Raw genomic sequence first — 27,129 nt, 5'->3', positions numbered from 1 at the left:
AAGGCCCTTGAATGCAATCTCCAGTTACTTTCTATGCCAGGTGCACCCCCTGGCGGCACGGCGAGCTTTAATGCAAGGCACCTTGGATGAAAGATGATAAAGCTAGTGAAACACCATGTCGAAGATCAGAATCTCATTGAGACAAGCTGGGGGGAGGCCCTAGATATGATCTCTCATTGATGGGGAAACTGAGGCACCAAGACACTGCATGCCTTGCTGGGGGTCAGGCAACTTATGTGGCAATAAAACAGCGGAAACGTCATTGTAAAGGCCAAACTTCCAGGCCCACAGGCTGAAGCTCTTTCTTTTCAACGCCTGAGTCCCTGTCCCAGCCATTTGGCTGGAAGTCAAGGAGCCCGCCTGACAAGAAGCAGCCCACAGGCCTTTGAGCAGATGATGTTTTAAAAGAAAAGGTCCTTTCAAAAGCCCCACAATGGCTCTTCATTGCCGGCTATTTGGGGGAGCAGCTCTGGCTCATGTGAGAGGCTCTGCTTCTTTTCACAGTCCTGACCTGATCTTGCCATTACAGGCCAACCTTGGCTACTGCACCCACCTGGGCATCTCCAAGGGAAGTGTAGGCATGACTGGGCCACCTCTTAGGAGAACACGAGGTGAGCATATGCTTGGACCTCGATGGGCTGTGCTGGGCCTTTTTGAGACAAGGCCTTCCAAATCTTTGATATTCAAACTTCTTCTTCCATCTGGTCCACCATTTTTAAAGCAGTGGTTTTGGTGCTAAAGCTGAAAATTATTTGGTGCATGAACCTCAAACATAACCCAAGAGGCTCTACCTACAAATGTAGGGAGGAGGAAAGCTTTGGTGTGATAAATGGCAGCAATGAGAGTCTGGAGGGATGGAGAGGAACGCGGTTTGGATGTCGAGAAGTAACATCTGTTTGAAGTAAAGGTATTAAGTGTGAGGAAAAGATGAAATAATATATGTAAAGAGCTTAATAGAACATCTGGAACTCAAGAAATGGAGTGAGTGTTTATTTCTTGGAAGTGCCTGTGTGCCCTGCACATGGTAAGAACAGAACTCAATGATGGGGTGTCACACAATGCTGTGGGAAGGGTGAGAATGAACAGGGCTGGGTTTCTTTTTTCCTGTGAAGCACTCCCATATGAGTTTCACTTCCCTCCTGCCTCCCTCTTAGGCTTCCCTCTTCCTCACCCCAGGCAGCTGTGGTTGGGGCCAAAGTAGAGGCAGGGAGGCAAAGCTCAGACTCCAGGGACACATCACAGAGATAAACAGTGTTGCCTAAACTATGGATCATGTCCATGGGTCATGGTCTCTATAAGATGCTAATGACAGCAATAGAAAAAGAGATTTCAGGAGTCAAGTGCTCTTCAATTGGATGGGCTGCACAAAATTGGACCAGTTCCTTCACTGGATAGCTTCTCAAGGCCTTTATTTTATTTTTTAAAAAACATATATTTATTGATTTTAGAGAGAGGAAGGACGAGGGAGAGAAAGACAGAGAGAGAAACATCAATGATGAGAGAGTCATTGATTGGCTACCTCCTGCACGCCCCCTGCTGGGGATGGAGCCTGCAACCCAGGCATGTGCCCTGACGGAGAATCAAACTACAATCTCCTGGATCATAAGTCAATGCTCAGCCGCTGAGCATCGCAAGGCCTTTAATCTGTGATTGTACATTGCGAGTCTTCGAGGGTGGAGATGGTGTAGCCTTTTGTAAACTCAAAGAAAAGAATGCTGTTTTCACTGAGCATTACTCAGGACCCGCATTTTGGGGAACACTCTTAGCAACACGGATCCTTAGACATTTCTCCTTTGCTTTATTTTCCCATCTCACTGAGCTAACAACCCCCAATTCTAGAAAAGGGAAAGAGGTGATGTGTGCTAAAAGTAGTAATTCTCAAATCTGAGCATATTTGTCATTGACAGTCTTGCCCCTCAGGAGGTGGTCTGGGAACCAGCAACATCAATATCTGGGAGCAAAATGAACATGCTCAAGTCCCATCCCAGCCCAGGTGCATGGAAACAAAGCCTGCGTTCTGGCAGGGTGCCCTGGTGGGCACATTCAAGTTTGAGATGCAGACTGAGGATGCTTGGTACTAGGCATGACCTCAGTAATTCTGATTTCTTTTTCTAATATTTATATTGGTTTCAGAGAGAGAGGAGGGAGAGATAGACAAATCAATGATGAGAAGGAGTCATTGATCAACTGCCTCCTGCAGGCTCCCTACTGGGGATCGAGCCTGCAACCTGGGCACGTGCCCTGACTGGGAATCAAACCACAATCTTCTGGATCATAGGTTGATGCTCAACCACTGAGCCATGCCGGCCGGGCTATAATTCTGATTTCTGTGTACCTGTGGTAAGGCCTAGCTGTGCACATTTTAAGTGATCTCCAGGGCATTCTGACGCCGCTGGTGTGCAGACCCCTATTGAGAACCACTGATGTGGCCCAAGTACCTGCTATAAGGTAACAGAACAGCCCAGTGGTGATATTTGGTTTCACACGGTTACTGTTAGAAATAAGAAAACGAAGCCTGGAGAGAGAGGTGAGGGCCCCAGACCGAGGTCACCCAGGGGCCAGCAGGTGCGGCAGGATGAACCACCTCTCTCCTCCTCCCTAATCAGCTCCTTCTGCAGCATCCACTGCACCGCGAACAGCCGGCTGAGAGTCGGCTTTTGTTTTTAGTGAAAAGGCCAAGGAAACACTGCTGGCTGCATGCGCTTGCTAACAATGATCCTGATTAGCTTGATTCTGTCAGCTGACTCCCAGACTGCCAAGGGCCCAGCAGCCTGCTATTCAGTCAGGGCCTGGCCCGTTTTCTAATTACCAGTGTCATTTGGACTCCTTTCCTCCAACTGTGAATTCACTGAGGTTCAACTTGCGTTCACATGAGAAATGGATCCTTTGTCACATCTGTGTCTATGTCAGCGCTCCAGCCTCCTCTCCCTGTTGGAGACCCAATGAAATGGATGTGATGCTCCAGGTTCCCAGGCTGTTGCTGACCAGCGCAGGTCCCAATGGGAGCCACGAGGCAAGCCTGTGGGCTGACGGCCGCCCTGGCCTTCCTCAGCGCAGGCCAGAGTGACCTCTTCCCAGCTTCTGAATTCCTAATTGTGTTCCCACTCAGAGGCCTGATGGAATGACCACTTGGCCCAGCTTGCCAGGGACTAAGTTTTCCCAGGACATGGGATTTTTAGTGCCAATTCTTTGGAGGGCTGGTCCCCTTAAGCCTGGTGCATCACAGCACAGGCAGTGTGAAAACATTTAACAGTCCCTGAGTGATCTAGTTGGAATCTGGAACAGAGAGCTGACTAGAGTCAGGGTCCCATCTTCCTCTGTCAGGCCTAAGGCGGATGCTGCATCTCTTCACTGCTCTGCATTTTATTTTGCCTTTAATCTCTATTGCTGATCCGATAGGATGAAGCATCACTTCCAAGAGTGGGTAAGTGGAGGTCTGCAGGCACATTCTGAGATGAGGGAGGCACCAAGGAATGAACGCCTCGTGTGTAACCATCCACAAAGTATTCTTCTCAATTCAAAAATACAGGTAGTATTTATTATGTACCAGGCAGCATAGGCAATGCAAGCTTATGTCATGTGCACTCGCAGCCCTCAAAGAGGGAGACGCTGATGCAATGAACTAGATCTGCTACAAGGCTGCCCGGGGGGTCCCTGAGATGCAAAGGCCATGGGATCTGGGGAAGAGAGCATTAGGTACCTCTGATTACTATATGCGGGCTACTTTACATTCATTATCTCACTTCACAGCTAACATTTCTTGAGCACCTACCATGTGACTAACCCAGTTAATTTTTACAACAATTCTCTTATTATACTCATTCTATGAATGAGGAAAGTGAGGCTTTGTAAAGTCAACTTATCTTGCTCAAGGTTGCAAGTTAGTAAAGGAAGTCTCCAGGGTCTGAACCCAGAGAGTTGGCTTTTTCCCTGACACTAAGACCGATTCTCTACCCTTGCGGGGGGCTGGACCCTCAACATAACCAGTGTGCTGGACAGCTGGTCCACATTGGACAAAGCAAGCGGGGGGCTCTGGGGGAGGAGGAGTGTGGGTGTGTTGGTGGAAGCATGGCGGGGGGAAACGGGAGCGGGGTCTCCGATTCTAAACTCCCACTGGAGGTGTGGGAGCCCTGGGAATGCTGGAGCTCTAAGGGAAACTGGCCAGACAAATGCTGTCCTCTGGCCCCAGCTGCATTCGAGTCTAAAGAATGTATGACTAGAATGTGAAGCCAAATGCCTCACTTTTTTGTCATCCTTCAAGGGCCAAAGATGAGTGGCAATCATTATTTTACATTTTTTAAGAGTGCATTTGTAAATTCTCAAAAGTATGTCTTTCTTATGTACTTAAAACATCTGAGCAACTTACTTTGCATAGACTGGGTACTTGATATATGTAAATCAAATAAAAATGTGTTGATTTGATATGCAGTGACTGATTTTAATATGTGCATTGCAATAGTAGATTTAGAAGTTAGGCATTCGGCACTGTCAATTATTGAAAGCGTTCATTTCAGTAATAACAACCCACAAGTACAGTATTCCTAGTGGACACCAGGCTATACTAGGTATCCAGAGCCTGAAACTACACAGTTATTGTCCATAGAAACATTCTCAATCATCTTTTTCTTTTACTTTATCAGTTTTGGTTTGTGTAAAATGAATATATAATTTCAGACAATTAAGCATTAAAAATACTTGCTATTCATATGCAAAAGAATTAAAATTAGTCTATGTAATAATAATTAACAAAGCATAAAGGTAGGAAGGATACTGTTTGAAGCAAGACTTAAAGAAGTATAAGTTTCAGAAAACAACAACTGATATCCTTCTTGCTCGCTTCCACTGCTAATAATTCCTGGTTAATCCAATTGTAGTCCCCCCTACACCCCCCCACACCCCCGGCCCCAAAGAGGCTCTTATCTAGAACATAGGGCTTAGGGGGCCTTTCTGTGACTCAGGCTTCAGTCAGCTCCTGGCACGGCCAGGTGTTAGAATGCCTGCGGTCTCTTCTTCAGAAAATAACAAAGTTGTCTGATGCCAAAGGAAAGGCTTTCTGTACTTGCTGACTTACACCAGCTTTGTCCTACAAGGGCCGTTAAGTGTCTGTACAAGTGGAAACTGACTTTCAGACCTGTCCATCTGAGGTTTCTGCTCCTTTAGCTCAGTGAAACCAAAACTGTGCCCCTTCCTCCTGGTGGGCTCTTGGGGTCAGATGAAGGTACTTCCCCTCCACCTCAGCATGTCAATTCTAAACCCAGCAGAAGCAGAACCATGTTCTCCACAAGATTAGTGATCTCTACTCTCTCCATTTGCATGGCCCCATCCACGCCTTCCTCTGTCCCTGACATTTTCTAAAATTAGCTTTATCAGTCCTTCCAGCATTTTAACTCCCTTGAGCTGTTTGCACAACCGTTTCCTCTTGAAGTGGCTGTTTACCACGGCAGCCTTTACACGTGCCAGACTAGCAAAACTCACTCAGGGCGCTTTGCAGCTTCTTTCCACACTAGCCGTCCAACCAAATTCAGAGACAGCTTAGTTCTTGCCCCCAAGAGCTTTCTAGAAAGGTGTTGTAAATAAAAATGAAGAAAATTAGCACTTCTTTAGCCAAGGATATACCTCAATTATACCCAGGAAGTCTTGCTTTCTTCCAGAATTCTTGAGTAATGCAAATATATGTATATATATATTACCATGCACTCTCATAGCATTATAACAGATTCAAGTTCAGGAATTCTAAAGGTGGTACATGACATTCAACGATACCTTCTTTGCCAGATACAGGTACTGTACTGTATTAAACGTGTGTTTTATTTTTTGTATATAGATTCTTGAATATCTGGGGTCTTGCTGACCCTGGAGGTCCCAGAGCTAGCCAATTCCTAGGGATAGTAAATAACTCGCCCTCAAGCTACTTACTCACTAATCAATACAACCGACAGAACCCACACCCCAACCACACCCCCTACCTCCTCCCACACATAGGGTTCCTATTCCCCTGCCCTCACCACCCCAGGGCCAGGTACCAGACATCCAGGGTAGCCCCTAGGCCCAGAGCCCACTGAACTTACTCAAACTGGTCAACCTGAATGTTTCAGGAAGAAAGCATGATTTTGCTATAAAGCAGGGTATTATTCTGGCTAAGAAAGTCCTTTGTAGAGCCGACTAGAAGTACTGTGATGGGGCATCACGTTAATATACCACAAATCACAAAAGATGATGGAGTTTCCCGGGGCCTTTGGTTTCTAAAGCACAGATTGGGTCCAACCGTAAAACTTACTTATGAAGCAAATGAACATAGTCCCAGTCACCTAAACCATTTGTATCAAATATTCTGGGTTCTAACACATCCTATTAAAACTGTCCCGGGGGTTGGTATGAAAAGCAAGGTTCCTGTGATGCTGTTCCCTCATCTAGCCTCCTTCTGTCTATCTCTGGAGTAAAAGCCACTCAAAGGCAGTTTTACTTGACCTTGTCTGCCTAGCAGTTGCCACACAGTAGGTGCTTGATATTTACCAAATGAAGAAATGCTCTGATCATCTTTTGATAACAGTGTAGGAGATGACGTGAGAGATCAAGGGTGTCCATTTAAGGGATTAAGTAAGTAGGTGACTGGTTTTGGAGCTGAGAATTAAAGCTACTCCCTTTGGCCCAAACCGCTGCATTCCCCTTATAACCCGCCACCTCTCAGAGAGGAATTTAAGACCCTTATTTGGTGGCTGTGGACATCTTGGCATCCTCTGACCTTTAGCTGACCTCTAAAGCCTATCTAATTCTGCAGGCCTTCAGCTAACAACTGCCCCTCAGTGAGCAATTTGCCTGGGTCTGGACGGGCGCTGTGACAGAGGGCTGAGCTCCTGGGGCTGTCGGGCGCCCCTGCTGCACGGTGGCACTTACCAGGGGCTCCAGCTCCTTGCGGTCTATGAGGTTCATCTCCGTGACGAAGTAGTAGAAGTGCTTGTAGCAGGTGTTGACATGCGCCTCTGCGCCCATCACAATGACCCGGTCGAAGTGGTGGATGTAGACATGGACGAAGACCCGGAACAGGCGGCACAGGATCTTCTTGCAGATCTGGAGGAAGTTCTTTGGGAAGGGAACACCTAGGGAAGGCAAAGAACAAAGCCGTGACGGGAGGGCTCCGGCAGCCCCAGGGGCCATGCGCCAGCTGGAGAGTGGTCCTGGCCTGGGCGCCCAGGCCAGCCTGCGCATGAGCGGCTGTGTCCAACGCTGCCTAAAACAAGTGCTACAATCAAACGCCAGCCAGGAGGAGCCCACCCCAAAGAGGCCTGGTTTGTTCCTTTGGTTATATTTTATTTTGGTGCAAATAAATGTGCAGAAATATTTATTTTTGCATAGAAATATGCACTTTCCCTTACTGCCTTTTAATTTTTCCCTACTTTACAGGGTACAAGAAAGTTCATTTCCCTCTTATCTCTAATATAAGAAAACTGGTAAGAGGAGGGTGATGCTGCAGGGAGGCTGGCATTCCCTGTCACAGGGTACTAGGGAGTGGTGCAGACTGTGGCAAACGCAACTCCAGCCAATGGTGGCCATGTGGGGATGGAGGCCCAGGACTGTTACAGCTTGGGATTTTTCAAGATAATTAAAAAATCTGGAGCTCTATGTGACTTGCTGCATTTTTTTTTTTTTTTTTTTTAAAAACACGTTAGCAATTATAATCTGAAAATTTTAAAAATACCACGGCTCAAAGCAAAACATCTTTCTAGGTTAGCGTCACCTGCAGTTACCAGTACACAAATTCTGATGCGGCCCTTTCCCGAGAGACACTGTTTCTGCGGTGGACAAAGGCGGCAAACTTGAGCAATATTTTACACTGTATTGATTACCACTTCATTGCTTGAGGAGGGTAAGAGGGAGGGCTCTGTTTCTGATAACACAGATGGGTGCATGGTCAGACGGGCGCCCCAGTTCCCCTTCTGAGGGCAGCTGCTCCCGGCTTGGTCAAGCAGCAAACAGCAATTCCCAAGCCTACTTCCTCTCTCCCTTTCAAGCCCTGCTTAAGCTCCTGTTATTTACACCGTCCTTAGGTGATGACATCTTACGGATTTCTAAGTGAAACACACTTTGAATTCCTGCTCTGTTCCTTTTCAAGCTGTACTTGACCTCTCTGACCTTCAGGTTTTCTATATGTAGGATGCGGATAAAAATTCCGACGGCTGTGAGGATTAGAAGAGGTGCCTGTGCAACTCCAGTTTCCCGCCTGTAACAAGGGGTCATGACAAGGCCTTGCATGGCTAGGCGGGCGTTAACGCAAGTAAAATCCTCCTACAGCGCCTAGAACAGGGTTAGAGCTCACTGAGAGGGAATGGCCCCCTTCTCTCAGAAAGGCCAGGTCTACAGCACTAGGTGTTGTTAAAAGGAAAATACCCTTATCGAGAAAGGGAGACATGGCCACGGGCCTTTCGACAGCGCTGCAGAGCTGTGCTCAAGGCGTGCCCCTGGGCCCACAGAGCCTAGGGTTTGCTGTCTGTGGCCCCGCAGGCTCCCCGTGGCAGCTGTCTGGTAAGAGACGCTCTGAAACGGGATCACCTGGGACTCCCAGGGCAAGATGAGAGATGGCACACGGCTGGCAGTTGGCAGAGGCAGGATCTGCCTCCCCAGGGCCCTGCACTGATACAGGCTTTTCTTTAAAAACAAAGTGGCAACGTATCAAGTGAACCCAGGAGAGACTTGGGCATAGCTTGGCAGCTGACTGTCTCGGCAACAGATGCTGGGATTTGGGGGCAGGGAGGCGGTAAAGCTGGGGAGGAGGTGGAGGGCAGCCCCTCAAAGAGTTTATGGGCTGTTTCTTCTGTTGGAGGGGTGGGGGGGAAACCCCTGCTGCGGGCTGGAAGGGGGTCTGGAGTCTTCTAAGCAGCTCGAGTCCCAACGAGGATAGATCCCCTCGAAGACAAGAGTGTTCTGTCAGAAGGGGCATCCTGTAGCCACACAGCGACAGTGCCGGAGTGGACATATGTCACCTTCCAGCCTGCCTGTGAAGCAGGCTGTCCTCCTGTGTCACAGATGAAGAGCACTGGGGCTCTGGGACGTGGATGTACTCGCTCCAGGCCGCTTAGCTAGTGGCAGGGCTGGGATTTGGACCAAGTCAGCTCAGCTTGCCTCTAAAATCCGAGAGATCTGGCTGTGTTTGGAGTGTGCCTCTCTCTCTGTCAGGGATAGAGGCATAGCTCCATTGCTAAGCACAACGAGGCATCTAAAGGTTGCTCTTTGGTGGCATGAAAATACAATTTAAGACAAGAAAAGGGAGAGAAGAGTGAAAAATGCCCACACCATAGGGAGCCACAGAACCAAGGTGATGGAGGTCAGCTAATACCACCAGCAGTGTCCCCAAGGAGAAATGAGTTTTCTCTGTTCACGCCTTAAGACCATGGATCTGAGACACAGAGTAAGAGCGAACATTTACTGAGCACACTGTGTTCCAGGGACTGTGCCAAGTACTTTGCTTGGATTACCTGACTGAATCCTTGAACAACCCTTGAAGACAGATACTATTATTGTTCCCATCTCACAGATGAAAAAACAGACTAGCATCCCTACCTCTGAGAAGCTCTGAGCTCTTGGCTCTCTCCGCCTTCCACTCCGCATCTGGTCTCTGGCCTTGCCCTTGGTTTGACGTTGGTTTGCTCTCGCCTCTCCTGTTTAGGCTATGGGAATTATCTTTAGAGTTGTCGATAGTTGTTTTTTTGGTTTTTTTTGTTAATCCTTACCGAGGGTATTTTTTCCATTGATTTTTAGAGAGAGTGGAAGGGAGGAAGAGAGGGACAGAGAGAGAGATGTGAGAAAGACACATTGATTGGTCGCCTCCTGGATGCGCCTTGATTGGGGTTGGGGATTGAACTGTGAACCGGGTGCATGCCCTTGACCAGAATCTAACTCATGACCCTTTGGTGTGTGGGCCAAGGCTCTAACCAATGAGAACACTGGCCAGGGCAAAAGGAGTTGGTTTTGAAGTCTGAAGACCTAGTTAAAAATTCTCGCTCTACAACTTAATAGTTTTCTAGGCAAATTACGTCATCAGTCTACTTCATTATAGAGAAAAACATTTATTTGGCAGTTTTCTTAAAATAGTGTGTGTACGATGCCTGGCACTTGGTGGCAACTTTGGGTCTAAGTTCTACTTTTGTTATTTCCCACCTGATCTCCTCGAGTAGGTAGGATCTCAGGCTCGGAATCTCTTTGCTCTGGCTGCTAAGTTGGGCCTAACTCTTTCATCATTGTCTCCCTTACATGTAATTGAACACTGCAAATGGCTCAGTGTGCCTCCAGGCCAGCTCTGGAGGCTGAGAAGTCTTGGGCTGGGCGCCTTAGGAAGCCCAGGGCTCACTGCTAAGCCAGAGATAAAATCTCAGCTCACAGAGCATGCAGTTAAGGACAAGAAAGTTACATGGCATTTGGGAAATTCATTCAATATTATTGATGGTTCAGGGACCAATTATATAATTTATACACCATATTAACCTTTTTCTCAATCTTCTGCCTTCTAGGTATTCAGATATGTGTGTGTGTGTGTGTGTGTGTGTGTGTGTTCAATAAACCGTCAGAAGGTGGGGAGTGGGAGAGACCTTCCTTCTGGATGTAGAGAGCTGGATGGCAACCCTTTGGTGGACTCTGGAATCCTCACCTTGTGTAACTGGCAAGACAGGGCAAGACTCAGCCCTGCTGATCCGCTCCCATCCCTGACAGGCTCCAGAAGGGCCAGATCACAAAAACTGACTGACATGAGAGGTATTGCCACTAAGTAGTATCCAATCACAATTAATTAGCCACAGAAAAGTAAACCCTGAGTGAGGCCTGAGATGTGTAGGTCTGATGTCATTCAGTCCCCAGTGACGCCCTGAGCGGAGGTGTTATTATTATTATTATTAATGTAGCTGAGTCTTAGCTCAGATAAAATGTCTGTCCCTGGCCCCACAGCTAAAAGGAGGCAGAGCAGACTCAGGCTCTTCCTCCCACATCTGTTACTAGAGGCTCCGTGATAGTGGGGAACCTCACTGCTGAGATGGCCACTTTTCACCTGCACTTAGTTCAGCCCTGGCTTGTAGAAGAAGCAAATAATGTCCATCTGTTTGTTTTAAATGAATATAGTCTAACAGTAGGAAGAATAAAAGGTGAGTGAATCATTTCCAATGGACACTGGGCTAGTTACAAACAACAGCCTGAACCTTAGGAAGCCCAGGGCTCACTGCTAAGCCCTGGTCTGGTCTGGGCCAAGAGCAGTCTGTGTGGTCCACAGGGCACCCCTGACCTAGTTCAGGACCGTATCCACCCCCTCCTTCTGTCCAGTACATAAGATACTGTAGACCCTCCACTTTAGATATATTTCAAAAATCACTAGTCTTAGGAGATCCTTGGCTAAAAAAAGGTCATGAGGTCAAATATATTAGCAAAGACGCTGCTTTCATAGAGGTTTATAGTATTCCTGAACACAGTAAAGGATATGAGAATTCCTGCAGCAAAAAGTCCGATTTAACTCTGGAACCTCCTTTCTCCCATAATATCTATTGATATAAAACACAGAATCTGTAATCAGGCTTCTCAGGTTTCATTTCTGGCTCTACTACCTATTAACAGTATAGCCATATGCAACTAGCTTAGTGTCTCTAGGCCTCAGTTTCCCCATCTGGAAAGAAACAGGGATGTTAATGTTACCTGTAGCTCAGGAGGTTGCTGTGAGGATTAAATACACACATAGAAGGCTTCAGTAATGCCTTGCTATTGATAGCAAGCACTCTTTTGTGAACTGTTGGTTTTAGCATCCCATGGAGGCCAAATGTCCTCTGTAACATACGCTGGAAGTAGATTCCTCCTGCATATTTATTTTCGGGACGGCAGTCTTGGTATCAATACATCAATTCTGAACTTGCACAGAACTTAAGAGTGGCAGCTGCTCAATTAAGCATGGGGTTATATTCGGCCTCGTATTACTTTCTCCAAGTTTCTCCTACTTATGTCTTGTATTACTTTAAGTTCCCTGAACAGAGGGACTGTTTATACTTTTCTACCTTTAAAAGCACCTGGCACAGGGCTAGGTGGTGAATACTCATCTATCAAAGTGAATCATAAAAGAGCAGTGATCTTATTTAGTCAAGATGTGAATCCATCATCTCCCATCTGGGGGAGGAAAATGACTACAGGAGGGATAGCTTTCTGCCAGGGTCTTGATGCGGTCCTGGCATGGCTGGCTGCACACAGCTCTGGTGAGAAGGGAGAAGGGCTCTGTGATAAGAACACTGTGATCCAGCTTAGGGTGTGGGAAGAAAGAATCTGAAACTCCTCTTTTTATCATGAAAACTTCCCTCCTTTGCCTTTTTTCAAATGGCGATAGTTAATTTTCAGTCATTGTACTTTATGAGAAAGTTAATGCCAGACAATATTAACCAGCAGTCTTAATAGGTTGCATATTTGAAGAATTTGGAGTTAAACTTTGACTAGTCTTACAGCAGGTAACCCACACAAACCATCCCACAATAATCCCAGACAGATATGTACTGATGACACAGAAAACAACCTTTGATCAGAAGTTTCGAAGCGATCTGCAAGCATGAACTGATCCCCGAGCATCCCCTTTCTCTATCCCACCCTCAGCCACATCCTATGGCTCTCAGATTCCAGCAGGGAAATTTCAGACTCCAAGAAGTGGGCTCAAGATGAGAAAATATGTCCAGATGAGTGTGCACAAAGAGGTGATAGACATCTGGGTGACAGACATCCAGGACAGCCTTGGACCTGGATGGCCTTGGGTTATGGAGGGGCCTTGGTCTTTGCAAATGGGTTGGTACTGAAATGGAGTTAGTGGGCCTAGAACAGGGCCAGGCTGAGCTCAGATTCCAGTGAGCAGAGGCAGGAGGCCTGGGCAGCAGTCAGAATCCCAAACTGATCACTCGTGTGCGGTCTTAGCAGGAATTTGCTCAATGAGACTCCAAGCACGACTACGGTTTGCAGGGTGATGGGGCCAAGGGGGAGACAGACCAGACAGCTGGGGTGAAGCCGGCCAAGGAGGTGAGCCTGTGGGGCCTGGAGTCTCTCTCAAAGGCCTGACAAGGCAGCTCCAGGGCTCTCCCTCTGGTGCTCAGCTGGCAACCAGCATCTGAGAGTGCGTAGGGTTTATGAATGTGTCTAACCACAACTTTCTGATCTCCCGGCCACAGTCAGTGTGAGAGCTAAATCGAGCATGGGATATAATAATTTTCCTGGGGCCCCATGCCGATTTGCCTTTCATCTGTGACTCAGTAAATCTCTTTTCTCCCAAACAAAATTTAATAAAAATTCCAGTGATGTCTGAGCTTCGGTGCATTTTCTTTCTTTCCCTTTCTCTCCCTTCCCTTCCCTAAGCCCTCGGATGTCCCGTTCTGAGCACTCCTGAAAGTAGGTTGCCAATTGGCTTGCATGCTTTCTGTTCTGTTAGGGAGGCCATGGAGGGGAAAAGCCCTCAGAGAATGCAGAAATGCTCTGGATGGTAGGCCACAGACTGAGACTCAGGTCCCAAAGTCAAACAAGGCCCAGGTGGCAGTGTCTGAGCAGGCCATAGCTCCTTCTGAAGAGAACCCCCGAAGCTTAAAGCTTCGGGATGCTACTCCGGTTTGTGATCATGCTGGGCTGAACCTGGGCTATAGATGTGTGGAGAGCAAGGGCTAAGAGGTTGTCTGCAGGGATGCCAGAGAACCGTCCCCAAACAGCCCAGGTCCACAGCAGCTGGCAGACACTCCACCTCATCATATCTCTAGTTCATACCTCCTTTTCCAAGAGCTCAGCTCAAAGCCTCCCCTCATTCCTAGATTCAGGTTCCCTGTGTCCGCTGTCTGCTCTGGAAACTTTCCTGAGCACAGATCCCAGATGGTGACTCCACACTTATCTGTGGGTCTCAGGTTGGCCACCCCCTGAGGACTGGAGCCGCCAGAGGACTGGGCTGCAGCAGGCTCCTCGAGGATGGAGCCTGGGTGCTCAGCATGGAGCCGGGAGCAGGGTGGCTGTGTAATAAATACTGCGGTCTGCTGGATTCGGAGTGGAGCTCCCACACCATTCGCTTTCCCAAGATCAAAGCTCAGAAAGGCCAAGGGGCTGGCTGGCTGGCTCCTGACTTACAGAGCGAGTTTGTGGTGCAGAGGGATCTGAATTCATGTCTGTATGACTCCAGGGCCCCTGTAGCTTCCACTAGGCCAGGACACCTGACAGGGCTCTCACAGCTCCATTTATGTCACCCAATCCACCTGGCAGAACTGGGGAAGCAGAACTTGTTAAAGACGAAAGTAGAAAAGGGAGGTTTGGTTACTTCCCCAAACATATGTCATCAGGGTGAGGACAGTGGTTAAGCGTCTGGCTCTGGAGCCAGTCACGCTCAGGCTCTCCTTGCAGCTGTGTACCTTCCCTGCACTCACCCTTGAGGAAGTTTGCTCGCGTCTCAAAGGCTGTCACCCTGGCCAGGTGGCTCAGCTGGTTAGAGCATCCTCCCCATCCATACACCAAGGTGATGGGTTCCATCCCGGGTCAGGGCATGTATGAGTCAACCAATGAACACATAAACGAGTGGAACAACAAATCGATGCTTCTCTCTCTCCCTTCCCCTCTCTCTAAAAAAACAAATCAATCAATAAAAATTAAATTAAAGGCAGGGTTTCCTTATCTGAGGAATGGGGATAGTACTACCCAATCCTGGGAGGTTGTGAGGCTTACAGAGGAAGCACAGTGCCCCGGGCACCCAGAAGGCCTCAGTAGCTGGCAGCGTTGTTACTGTTGTTCTAAAGACGGCTCCCCCTTCTCAAAGCCCAGGGTGGGGGGGGACGAATGAACAGGGCAAGTGAAGCCACCTTTCTCCACCCCTCGAACTGTCTCCTGGAAAGTAGATTTGGAGCCAATGTGATGCACGGGAACATCCTGTGAGCTGCTCAAGCAGTTTCCACATGACACCAGGTGAACCCTAAGGCCCTGGTCAATCCTCTGGGGACCCCCCCATGGCATGTTTACAACAACCAAAATCATCCCCACTTCTCCTTAACACTGTTCCTCATGTTGGGAGCAGTTGCGCTGCCCCTTTTGTCTTCGGAGTCCAGCAACAGAGTGCACGTGTGAAAATCCCTCTACAAGTCGTAAAAATTACTCACAAGAGCTCATGAGTAAAAACAACATCCCACCCACGTGGGAAAAGAAAACAGACCTCTGGCAGCGTGGCCGAGGACATACCATTTCCAAAATACTTGCAAAACAAAATGCAGTCGGATCACCAGGAAAAAAAACCCCAACTGGCTAATAACACAGAGCTGTTTCTTAAAAACACACACGCCCCTCGTAAGTTTACCGTCTTGCCCGCTCCCGCACGTCCTCCCGCCTCCGGTGAAACGTGTTTATCTAAAGCAGCCTCATGCTCTTGCTGAGCCTCCCAGCAGATGTTTTGTGTTATCTCAGCGCGCTCCTCAAGAAAGTGTCTGTTCACCACGCCAAGGAAAACAACCCCGCGGAGCAAGACTTTGTTCCTCTGCCTAAAAAAAGACCCCGAACAAGCGGACAGCTGCAAACGGTTAGAAGTAAACTGGCTACTGCTCTAGTCCCCACCTCCCTCTGCCCTGCCCCAGCGCCCCCTGGGCTCCCCCCGGCCTGTTATCATATGTTGGACCAAAAGAAAGGAAAATACACTAGCATGTGATGATCTGTTCTCAACAGATTAATTCTTTCTGACGTGCCACTTGCGGGCCGGGGGAAGTGCTGTATCGGTCACCCAAAGGCGCGCCTGAAAGCGCGGCGTGCCTGTTGTCACACTTCCTCCTTCCCAGTGCCACTTCTCTGCCATGAGGCTGCTCTGATCTGTGTCCCCATCTCCAGGAGGGCGCCTTCACCCTCTGCTGTCATCGCCCAGGGGTGGCGGTAGATCAAGACAGACCCAAGAAGACCTGCGAAAGGAATGCATTCGCTATGGATTGACAATAAAAGCCACAGGAACAAACTCTAGCTAACTCAGACCTGCCGAGGTTGCTGAAAATCAAACGGGCAAACGAGGCGGTGTGAGCTGAGAACTTGATCTCAATGAGCTTCATTGGTGCTGGAGGGACAGGCAGAGGACCAGGACCTTGATCACAAGCCCCAGTCATTTGAAAATGACTCAGCCTCCTTGTGAGCATCTTAATAAACCACACTTTTCTTTATTCACCAGCAAAATATTTCTTCCATTATCTGAAGGGCCATTAATACCAAGTCTTGCCTGAATAGTTTCTAATCCGTAAACTTCTCTCCAACTCCCCTGCCACTTCCCTAGCTCAAGCTATGGCCACCTCCTGCCTGGCTGGCTGTAGCTCCCCCTTAACTGAGCTCCCTTCCTCTACTCTGGGATCTCTCCAATCTCCACCTGCAGGTCGAAGATCTTCCTACATGCAAATGTAACCAGAACATTTGTCTTTCTGCATAAAATTCTAAAGCAGCTTCCTACTGTTTCAAGGTAAAACCAGAGCCATTAAACCCAGCAGGACCCTCCATGGTCTCATACATGTGTCTCCACCATCACCTCTGGATCCTCCCAACTGGCATATAATACCCCAGCCCTCCAGAGCTAAGATCCTCTCACTGGTGCACTTCTGGGTCCAAGTAGAGCTAAATTCACAGACTAAGCTGTGTACAGTAGTTCCCCCTTATCCTTGGGATACGTTCCAAGACCCCCAGTGGATGCCTAAAACCGCGACTAATACCAAACCCTATATATCCTATGTTTTTCTCTATTAATACAAACCTATAATAAAGTTTAATTTATAAGGCACAGTAAGAGATTAACAACAATAGCCACTAATAAAATAGGATTAGAACAATGTACTGTAATGAAAGTTATGTAAATGTGGTCTCTCTCTCTCTCTGACAACTGATTTGATACCTGAGATGGCTACTAAGTGACTAACAGGCGAGGGGCATATACAGTGTGGATTTGCTGGGTGACGGGATGACTCACATCCCACAAGGGACAGAGTGGGAAACATGAGATTTCATCATGCTACTCAAAACCTATAAATTGTTTACTTCTGGGTGCTGCACATGCTCATTGCTACCAGGGTGTATTTTATTTATTTTATTTTTAAAATTTACATTGAGTTATCATCTTATGGAGAGTCAGCTTTTTTTACTTCTGCAATTCAAAACCTATAATTGTTTACTTCTGGGATTTTCCATTTAATATTTTCACACCTCAGTTGATCCCAGGTAACTGAGACTGTGGAAAGGGAAACCACCAATAAGGGGGAACTACTGTATCTGCAATTTACCTACTTAAATACAGTCTGAATCAGGACTCACATATTCAAATGCCTTCAAGGGTCACAAGGGAACATAAAAGAGTCAGGTAAGCTGGGTGTAAGACAATAGGGAGTGGTGCGGGCTGGGACAACCTGGAGAGTGCTTTATGCAGGGAAGGAAAAGAACCTCTTAGCCTTTGCTGATTACTGTCCAGCAGGAATATGGGTCCAGGATTGTGGGACCTTCTGGTCTTTCAAGAGAGTCCAGAAGTCTAGATTCTAATGTGAAATCTCTTCCTAGTTAAAAGTTGTTAATTCAAAAACATTAAGAAAAAATTTTAAAGCATTTTGTTTATTAACATTATTTATTTTTATGCATAGTTAACTCAGCTTAGAAAAGCTGACTCTCCATAAGATGATAACTTAATGTAAATTTTAAAAATAAAATAAATAAAATACACCCTGGTAGCAATGAGCATGTGCAGCACCCAGATCTTAGTTTCTAGTGCCACTCTTCGATAAGGGAATCTCGGCTCCTTGGAGAAATGGCTGATTCTAGGGCTGGGGTAGGAAATGTACAAGACGGCCTGGAGCCCCCGGCAGGGCTGGAAAGGAGGGAGGTGAGGCTCCCTTTCCTGTCCTTGGCCGTGGGGGACGCTGGGAGACTTGCTTCCAAAGAGGTCAGCATGGAAAGGGAGGCAGGGAGAAGAGACTGGAGAAAGCTGCACTGTAGGCCAGGGGATCAAGGTCAACCACCTCAGTGATCAGTCATGTTCACGGCTTATGCATCTGATATCATGTGATGAAAACATTATTCCACCTCTGTGGTCTTCCTCCCATAAGCAATGAGAAAAACATGAAACAAACCCAAATTGAGGGGCATTCTACAAACTATCTGACAAGTACTCCTCAAAATTGTCAAAGTCATAAAAGCAAGGAAAGTTTGAGAAAATGTCATCGCCCAGAAAAGCCTAAGGAGATATAACTACTAAACGGAATGTGGTATCCTGGATGGAATCCAGGAATAGAAAAGGGGCATTAGGGAAAATGCGGTGAAATCTGAATATTGTGTGTTTAGTTAAGAGTAATGTACTGAGGTTAGTTCCTTAGTTATGACAAATGTATCATAAATGTAAATATGAATGCAATGTGAGATGCTGGAAACTGGGTGAGGGATATATGGGAACTCTCTGTATTATGTTTTCAACTTTTGAGTAAATCTAAAACTATTTTAAATAAAATGTTTATTTATATTAAAAATAACCACTCTCTGGACCAAAAATATTTGATCGGGTCCAGGGGTCATGGGTTTGTACCCTTTGGTTTAAGCACTGACATTTCTGTGTTTACTGATGAAACTCTCTGATCAGGACTCGCTACATCTTTTGCTACATCTTGTGTTCAAAAATTATTAAGAATCTCAAGATGGTAACAGCAGAGTACTAAGCCAAGCACAGGGCCCTTCTGAGGGCAGGTCCATCCGGGTGACCCTGAAGGTTCCACACCTGGGAAGGCGCATTCTCCGATATGGAGCGTAGTCAGATCAGAGCTGTCCAGCCAGGAGTTACCCTCGCTAGATAACACTCCCACTATACACTTTTTATTTGCTCATTAACTAATTTAAATAACTAGCCAACATTTATTTATTTTGTAATATGCTAGACACAAGAGATTCAGCAATAAGCAAAGGAGTTAAACTGTACTGATAAATCATAAGGTCATCTTAAATGTAAGTGAACTTGGGCACTAAAAGTTCATCCTAGGACCGCCCCCCTCCCGGTACAGACATCCCTGAGGTTCAGCCCCTCACTCTTTCTGTTTCCCCCTTTCCTCCCATCTCAACTGTAACACTATTTACTACAATGGGACTTCTGAAGAAGGTGGACTTTTAAAATTCTAATATTAAATTCGTAAAAGCTTTACAAGGCTCATTTTACAACATTTGCAAGTAAGTTTCAATTACATTGGTTCCTAAGAGAAACTAAACATTTCCTGAGCACTTAATGGTACCACATATTAAAATATCACTCATTTTCCTAAACCAGCAAACCCAGGAGTTGTCTTGTGTGTGTGCTTGTGTGAGTGTGTGTGTTCCTGAGGTTCCATTACACCTGCACCCTCCCTCCCACCTTGCAGATGTGAAATGGGAAGCTACGTGAGCTTAAGTCACCTGCCCAAGTGATACAGGTGATAGATGAGGAGCTGAAATTTCAACCCAGATCCGTCCCCCGCCGAGGCAAACATTTCTCTACCCTCTACCCTTAAACACCAACACAGTTCCTTTAAAATTATTTTTTATATTAACTTCATCTTCAAGAAAGTGCCTCTCAATAAGCATACATCAGAGATGTTGCCAGCTCGGTTCCAGGCCACCCTAATAAAGTGAGTATGGAAATAAAGCAGGTCATAATCTTTTTGAAGGCAGAGGGCCTTGCCTTCATTTTGAAAAAAAAAAAAAAAATGCAATGCCTGTGAAGTGCAATAAAGTGAAACGCAATATAAAGAGGTATGCCTGTAGTTTTAAAAATCCTCAACTGAAATAAATTACTGAGACCATTAGCCAATTTTAAGGTTTTCAGTGAAACCTGACTTTTGAGAAGAGCCTGGGAGTTTAGGAAAGTTTCTTCTGGAACTTGGTGGAGGGGGGGGAGGAGGCATGGGAAGACACAGGCGACTAAAGCAACTGCCTCTCTAGGACTTGAGGTGAGGGCTGCAGGCCATCATCTGCCAGCAGCATGTTTTTCTCAGACTACATAGTATTTCTGAATAGCTGCCAACATTCAGACATTGGGAACTGTAATTCAAAGATCAAGAATTCTGACTTCTCTTGGAAAAACTTGGAAGACCTGGCACAACTGGACCGAAATTTCCCCCTGGCAACAGCTGAGTGATGCCGGCTCCCTGTAAATGGGAGATGCTACACTCACCTGGCAGCCCAATCATTTCATTCATTTATTTCGCCAGCCTGGACCCTTTAAAGAAAATGTTGCGTGTGGTTGTAAATTTGATTGCAGTCAACGGTAGGCACTTCTGGCTAGGTGCCCTTCCTCGGGCAGGGCTTCTGCCCTTCAAGGAGAAGATGCCATCCCAGAATGGTCTGCTCCTCTGGCTGAGACCATCAGCCCCAGCTGTTGTGGAAGCAGGTGGTGTTGTTTTATTATAAGAACCAGGTGAGGCTTGGTTGCATAGAAAATACATACTGGAAAATACCCTAGTAACGCTATTCCTGAGTACAATACTTTCAGATTCCTTCTTCCTTCCAAGCCCCTGTGAGCACTGTAATGGGGTAGCTTTTCTAGTGCTCCATGTAACAAACTGCACAGAAGGCACCATTTGCTTGTTTTCTGAAGGCAACCCCAGGGGGAACAGTGAGGGAAGACTCCAGGGGTGCCGAAGACAAATGGACTCGGTGTTTTGCAACACAGTTTTCTCCCTATGCGTTTTCTTTGTTAACATGCATAGGTGGTCTTGAAGTTACACCAGTTGACTTCCTTACCACCTGCATATTTGCACAGTGTACCTGGACATTGCCATACCCCCTTAGTATGGCACATTTGGTCTGTTCTGCATCAACTAACTACACTGATGCCTGGGTGATGTCACACAGAAGCACCGTGGGCCAGCTGTACTCACTGGAGCAGAGAATAAAGGCCCACCCACCCCTCTGCGTGCATCCTGAGAGGCTCCTGGGAGCTCAGGGGACCAACCTGCAGAGGCCCTGTGCCCCTGCCCAGCACCACCTCTCCTAGGGTCCTACAAAGGTTCTCACACTTCCTGGGCTCAAAGGCATTAGCACACTTAGGGATGGTAATTAGCAATTTTTAAATGCCTTCCAGTTCTCTGAAAAAACTTCTAACCTATAGACCTATGGTTTGTATTTCAGATAGGTATTTGGGAACATATATTTATAAAAGTAGGCGACTGCCTAAATTCTTTTGGTCTAATCATAAAAGAAATGTTTTAAAAAATTTAAAAATGCTGTTAAGTATAAATATCCTTATCACTCGCAACCTCACCAAGAAATACCCACTGGCAATATTTTGGGGTGCTACCTTCCAGTCTATTTACTTTGCTCACGTATGTTGTATACAGTTAACATTAGAATTATATTATACATTCAGTTTGTATTCTCTTTGCACTTATAATATCACGAGTATTAAATATTCTTTGAACAATAAATTGTCATATACCCATTACACAGATTTAAAAACTATCAAGACAAAAACAACATTTGGATAACTCTCCTTGAGCATATCTTTGGCTGTTAAATTACTCTCTGACAATTTTCCTTGGTTAGATTCTCAGGAGTTGTTGAACCCCATGGTTTATATGAACAGTTATGCACATTTCTCACTTTACTCCATAGATTTGTTTGCTGTACAGAGAATATTAACATTTCCCTTAATCTTGAAATGAAACGAGTGGGCTCTATTACCCTGCAGTGTCGGTTCTCCCTGGCACAGCACTGAACCCTTTGGTGTGAACCCCTCAGCTGGAGAAGCACTGATAGTTGCGTCAAGAACTAAGCTGTAAACAGCAATTAGTAGTCTTCCTTCGAGTTTAGCAGAGGTTCTCAGCCCTGGCCATACATTAGAATTATCTGGGGAGCATATATATAAAAGCAAAAGCATGGCAATGTCCCACAGTGGAGCAATTGAATCTGAAATTCTCCAGGGGGTACTAATGTGCAGCCCTGGGTGGGAAGCAGTGGTCTACAGCAGTGATGCTTAAAGTTTGGTCCCTGGACCAGCAGTGCCACCCTATCTGGGAAATTGTTAGAAATGCAAATTCCCAATCCCCTGCCCAGAGGCAATGAATCTGACTCTGGGACTAGGGCTCAGCAGGACATGGGGGTGACATTAATAGCACCTAACCTCATTGGGTTATTATGAGGATTAAATGGGGGGAAAAGCACTTACCAACATAGGCAGAGCTTGATAAATATTTGCTGTTTTCATTACCCATCAGAGATATGACTATTATTGGTCAGGAGATCAGTAAGGAAGCTTCACAAGAGGAAAAAGCCTAATGAGCTGGTGGCTTGAACATCCAAACAGATGTTTGTTCCCTGACTCCTCTCTAGTACAGGCTTGGATTTAGATCCCACCTGCTGTTGGCATGAACTGACGAGAAAATAAATCATTCTCCCAGGAGCTGTCTTCAAACTGTGGAAATGCTACAAATATATGACTAGAGACAGGGGCCTGGTCATCTGGATCTGGAAACTGCCAGGGGTGAGAGGAGGGGGAGCAGGGAGAGGGACCCCGCTGACACCCAGACCAACATTCTCAAACAGGAGCTGCCAGAAGCACCTGGATGCCTGTTAAAACAGATGCTGGGCTGCGCCGAGTTTCAGCATGTTGGAAGTGAGGGGGTTCCAAGGTTTGCATTTCTAATAAGCTCCCAGGTGATGCTCGTGCAGATGGTTGGACCATATTTTCTACGGGAAATTGAAACTTCATGAAACACTGAACTGTAACCTATAAAAGTTCAAGAAAGGAAGTAATGTTCTCCAAAACGTACACATTTCTTCTGTGAAATTCAAATTCCACATTTGCCTTAAAACAGGACTGGCCAAGGGATTTATAAACATTAAGAAAGTAAGCCTCCCAACAGCTCTCACTGCAAGGAAACAGCAGATCAAAGTCGGCCTGCTCAAGCTGGAGGGGAGGGAGTAAGGAGAGAGAGGGCAGGAGAGCAGCCCGAGTTCTCAGCCTCTCACCCCCCCAGACTCCATCTCGGCCCTTTAGGCACCTCTGAAGCCTGCAGAACGGTTTCAAAACCTCTGCTCAGTCCTGTCCCACCCTCCTTACCATGTTGGCACCTCACACTGCCCAGCTCAGGCCTGACACTGGAAGTGCTGAATACATTTCAATTGCCAAAAAATCCAGAGTTCCTTTGGATGCCCTGCTCTGCCTTAAAACACATGATGTTTCATGAATCAGGCGAGTATGTCAACCCCAGGGAGGAAACTCAGCTAGAAAACCCTTCAGGGAAACATAGTCTCCAGACTCTCCTTTCCTCCCTCTCTTGCTGTCCTGCTTCCTGCCCTGGGGCAGGACTGTGCAGCAGTAAACAGCTTGGGCTTGACCACAATTTCTAGGCAACATGCCTATCTCTGCCCCTTAGCGCTGTCCAGATGCTCATCCCCGTCCCCCTGACAGGGATGGCCTGGCCAACCTATGGATCTTAGGAGTCAGGATCTGGGTTCCTGGCAGGGGCACTGGAGGCTGGGGCTGCTGGCTGAGGACCAGGCTCACAGTCTGTCCCTCACCCAGGCCCCCTTCCCAGGTATAGGCTGGGACCATGTGGCCAGAAAGACTGGTCCATTCGGTCTTCAGATGAGCTGGGGTGGGGTGGGGGGAGGTGGGGGAGGCTGCTAGGGGCACTTGGCAGGCCTCAGGGAAACGCTGGAGGGAGATGTTGATGGAGAGGGTTGCCGTGGGTGTGTTCCAACCCCAACACAGGCGCGTCCGCCTCTGCGATTGCTTCCTATGGAAGACTATGAGCCCCTGCAGAACAATCGTGTTGATGAGAGTGAGTTTACTTGCCAGATGACCAGATTTCTTTTCATTAGTCCACTGAGGTGTGTGCCAGCCAGCTGTCAAGATGAATGGAACCGCCCTAAATGCTGCCAGAGGTCAGCTGCTGGCTGTTTCTCGGGTCAGGCAGGTTCACACTCAAACCATTCATGACAAGTGTTTGCAGCCTGTTTCTCTGATATAGGTTGTTAAATTAATAAATTTAGGCCCAATCCCTGTTTTCATTTGAACCCAGGGTCCTGTGCAAGGGACTGGAGAGGTGGAGCGAGGGGCAGCTACGGCCCTCCATCGTCTCTTGCAGGTGATGGTGGCTGGGTGAGCAATCAATAATTCCCAGGTGCGCCCCCTGCTTCCATGAAGCTGGCACACATCAATCACTTCCCGCGCAGTGTTTGTATGCACTGTGCCAGCTCATCCTTCCTGAAATCCTATGAGGGACGTACTACAGCAAAGTCCTCACTTAACATTCTTGATAGGTTCTTGGAAACTGCAACTTTTAGCGAAACAACAGAAGTAAACCAACCTTACCATAGACTAATTGATATACAGAAATATGCTGTAAGAACTGAACTCTTGTAAATATAGTCTATGGTAAAATTGGTTAAATTTGCAGTTTCTAAGAATCTATCACTGACATTAAGCGAGGACTTACTGTGCTTATATCCGTTATTATAGATGATGGAACTGAAGCTCAGAAAGGTTAGATTTTCCAGACACATGGTAATAAGGATCTTCAGAAATCAGGTCTTGAAACCCTTGCATTTCCCTTTTTGACCCATACAATCGGCAGAAGAGTCCTTGGGTCAAGACTAAAAGTACCACGTGCAGGGCTGGGTATGAACCAGGCATTGATGGTATCAGGATCGGACACCAGCCCTGAGTGTGAGCGGGGGTGGGGGTGGGCTGTGGAAATGGGGATGGACTTAGTATCTGGGCAGGGGTAAAATGGGCATAGGCCATACTCTTCACCAGCCCTCCAGCAAGCTCTGGTCTTAGCATCTGGACAAAGTGAACAGGAGGGACAGTTGGCCCTGACTCCATCCAGTTCTTTCCTCACCACCCTCAAAGATGTGGCTAAGACGATGACATCTACCCCAGTCCCGGGCCCAAAGGGACACAGCCAGGGATTAGTCCCCAAAGCACCAGAACCAGGCCAGCTTAGCTGAATGACCGGGGGTTGAGGGCTCGGTATTTGGTGTGCCAGGGTCTGTTCCCTCTCACCTGCTGGCTCACTCTTTGGTTTTCTGGTCCACTCTCCCAGCCCTGGCCAGCCCCAGTGTATTCCCTGACCCTGAACCCCATATGCATCTTTGTAGCATATGACTGGGCAGGGCCTGGGTATGTGCCTAACGTGACAAGGGAAAACAAGGTCTTATCATGTAGGGAGGTCAGGGGAAGTCTGGAAAGATCGGGTTCAAATGCTGAAAGGCTGTCATTTGAAGGAGAAAAGGGAGAAGAAACTAGAACGTCGTCACTGCCCAGGGCTATAAGCTAATAAGCCGTGCAATGGAATTCAAGCCCATTTCTTCCTGACCTAAACTTGTTCTCTTTCCTCTACTCCGTTCTGCCTCCTTATAGCCAGAGGCAGCCAATTCCTTCTTTAGGTCAAATTTTATATTGCCAGAAGTGTCCAAAGGTGGGATACCTTGCCTCAGGTGGTAGGAGCTCCTCGCACAATGAGGTGTCCAAATAGAGGCCATTTGCTAGTGTTGTTGGAGAGGGGATCCAAGCAAGAGAAGGTGGTTTCTATCATTGGCTGCACATTGCAATCGTCTATGTTGTTTGTTAACAGGCCAGATCCCTGTTAACCCCACTTTTGATTCTCATGGTCACAGGTACAGCTTGGGAACAGCTAATTTTTAAAAGCCCCTCGGGGGTTCTAATGCAGCCTTTGGGAATCACTGGGTCCTCCTTCAGCTCCGAGGTTCTATGACTATAGAGATGCTGGTAAGACAGGGCCAGCTGTGGGGTGTCACTGCTGGTGCTGACAGTGACAATACTAGCTAACTGTTGAGTGTTTACTCTGGGCCAGGCCCAGCGAGCTCCCTCACTACGCCCTCACAGCAGCCTCCGAGGCAGGCCCCAGGGTCACTCCCATTTCACAGATGAGGAATGAAGCAGAGGAAGATTAGTTCCCTGCCCCAGGTCACAACACAAGCACTTAGAGGAGCCAGGCTGTGAGCCCAAGCAGGCTGGCTTGGATCCTCACTCCCAGCCACGTAGGAGGTGAAGGCACCAAACAAGACCTGACTCAGAGCAGGTCTGAGGAAAACCCACCAGCAGATAATCTCCCAAAACACAAAAGCGGCGCAGTACAGAAAGCACCCAGAGAGCGAAACAGGCCGACTTCGAAATGATGACAACTGCAAAGTTGTAAAGCTCTCAGGTACAAAGTCTAGACATCTCTTTGATCCAAATGTAATATATTTGGTTTATAAAATTCAAACTTTTCAGTATGGCAGGTAACTCCTCCTGCCGTTTCTTTATTTAAAAACAAAGCTTTATCCTTAAAAATGGAATGTTCAAACAGAACGGCATTGAGCATATTGACACAACGGTTAAAACATTAACCCCAGTGAAACTCCTGATATGTTAATTCAACAAAACCCACCCAAGCCTTTCTGGGAAAAGCTAGGTCACCCCTGTACCTTGCAAGGTGTGTCCAAACCTTCACCCACCACATGGTCCAGAGGCTACCACTGGGGTGCAGCCTGAGTACAGAGCCTTTCTCAACCAAATATGTTATTATTTCCTCTCTTTGGGCAGATCTCAAAGTCTTAAGAGGACCAAGTACAGAAAAAGAGGTGGGATCTCTATACCAAGTGCTGAAATTGTTGGGGACTGTCCATGCTAAGCTAACCCTCCCATTAGTGGAGGAGCGGAGGAGGTCCATCTCTGACTGCCCTGGCCCCCAGCCTTGCAAATCACCCTGGTTCTTGCTCCCAGCCCAGGGCTCTTAAGTTGTTCTTGCTATTTAATGGTCCTCTCAAATTTGCTAACCCCTTGTGAAACTGGTTAGAACAGAAGGGAGTTGGAGCAGCCCAAACGGGATCAACGAGTCATGGGGTTTTTCATGCTGCCTAAGGAAGCTCAATTTAACCTGGGAGAGGGAAGAGGCAGAGTCAATGTCACCTTGCAGACCAGAAAACCACCTGAAGAATACAGGTTCATGACCTTGCACCAGTTACTTCCATGCTCTGACTCGCTCATCCACCCAGAAGCTGGAAAGTATGTGCATTGTTCAGAAGATCAAGGGCAACCGTTCCCCAAGGCCCCCGCCCTTAACGGCCTAATAAATCAGGGCAAGTTATGAGTTCCTTCACACTGACTCATACAAATGGCCCCCGGCTCCTACCTGGGCTGAG

General features: G+C 47.1%; 1 protein-coding gene across 3 annotated transcripts in view; it reads right to left on the bottom strand.

The window, feature by feature from the left end:
• MOB3B (MOB kinase activator 3B) overlaps positions 1 to 27,129 on the bottom strand; it is a 189,077-nt gene that overhangs the window by 35,818 nt on the left and 126,130 nt on the right. For all 3 annotated transcript variants that reach the window (XM_087822634.1, XM_087822632.1, XM_087822633.1), the window contains exon 3: positions 6,895 to 7,097. In XM_087822634.1, the coding sequence (XP_087678760.1) occupies positions 6,895 to 7,097 (203 nt within the window). The remainder of the gene's footprint in view (positions 1 to 6,894; positions 7,098 to 27,129) is intronic.

Source organism: Miniopterus natalensis, chromosome 12, assembly GCF_054644295.1.
Source record: "Miniopterus natalensis isolate mMinNat1 chromosome 12, mMinNat1.hap1, whole genome shotgun sequence".
In the NCBI taxonomy this organism is placed as follows: Eukaryota; Metazoa; Chordata; class Mammalia; order Chiroptera; family Miniopteridae; genus Miniopterus; species Miniopterus natalensis.
Note: the sequence above shows the minus strand (reverse complement) of the source record. Positions and strands in the feature narration are given on the sequence as shown.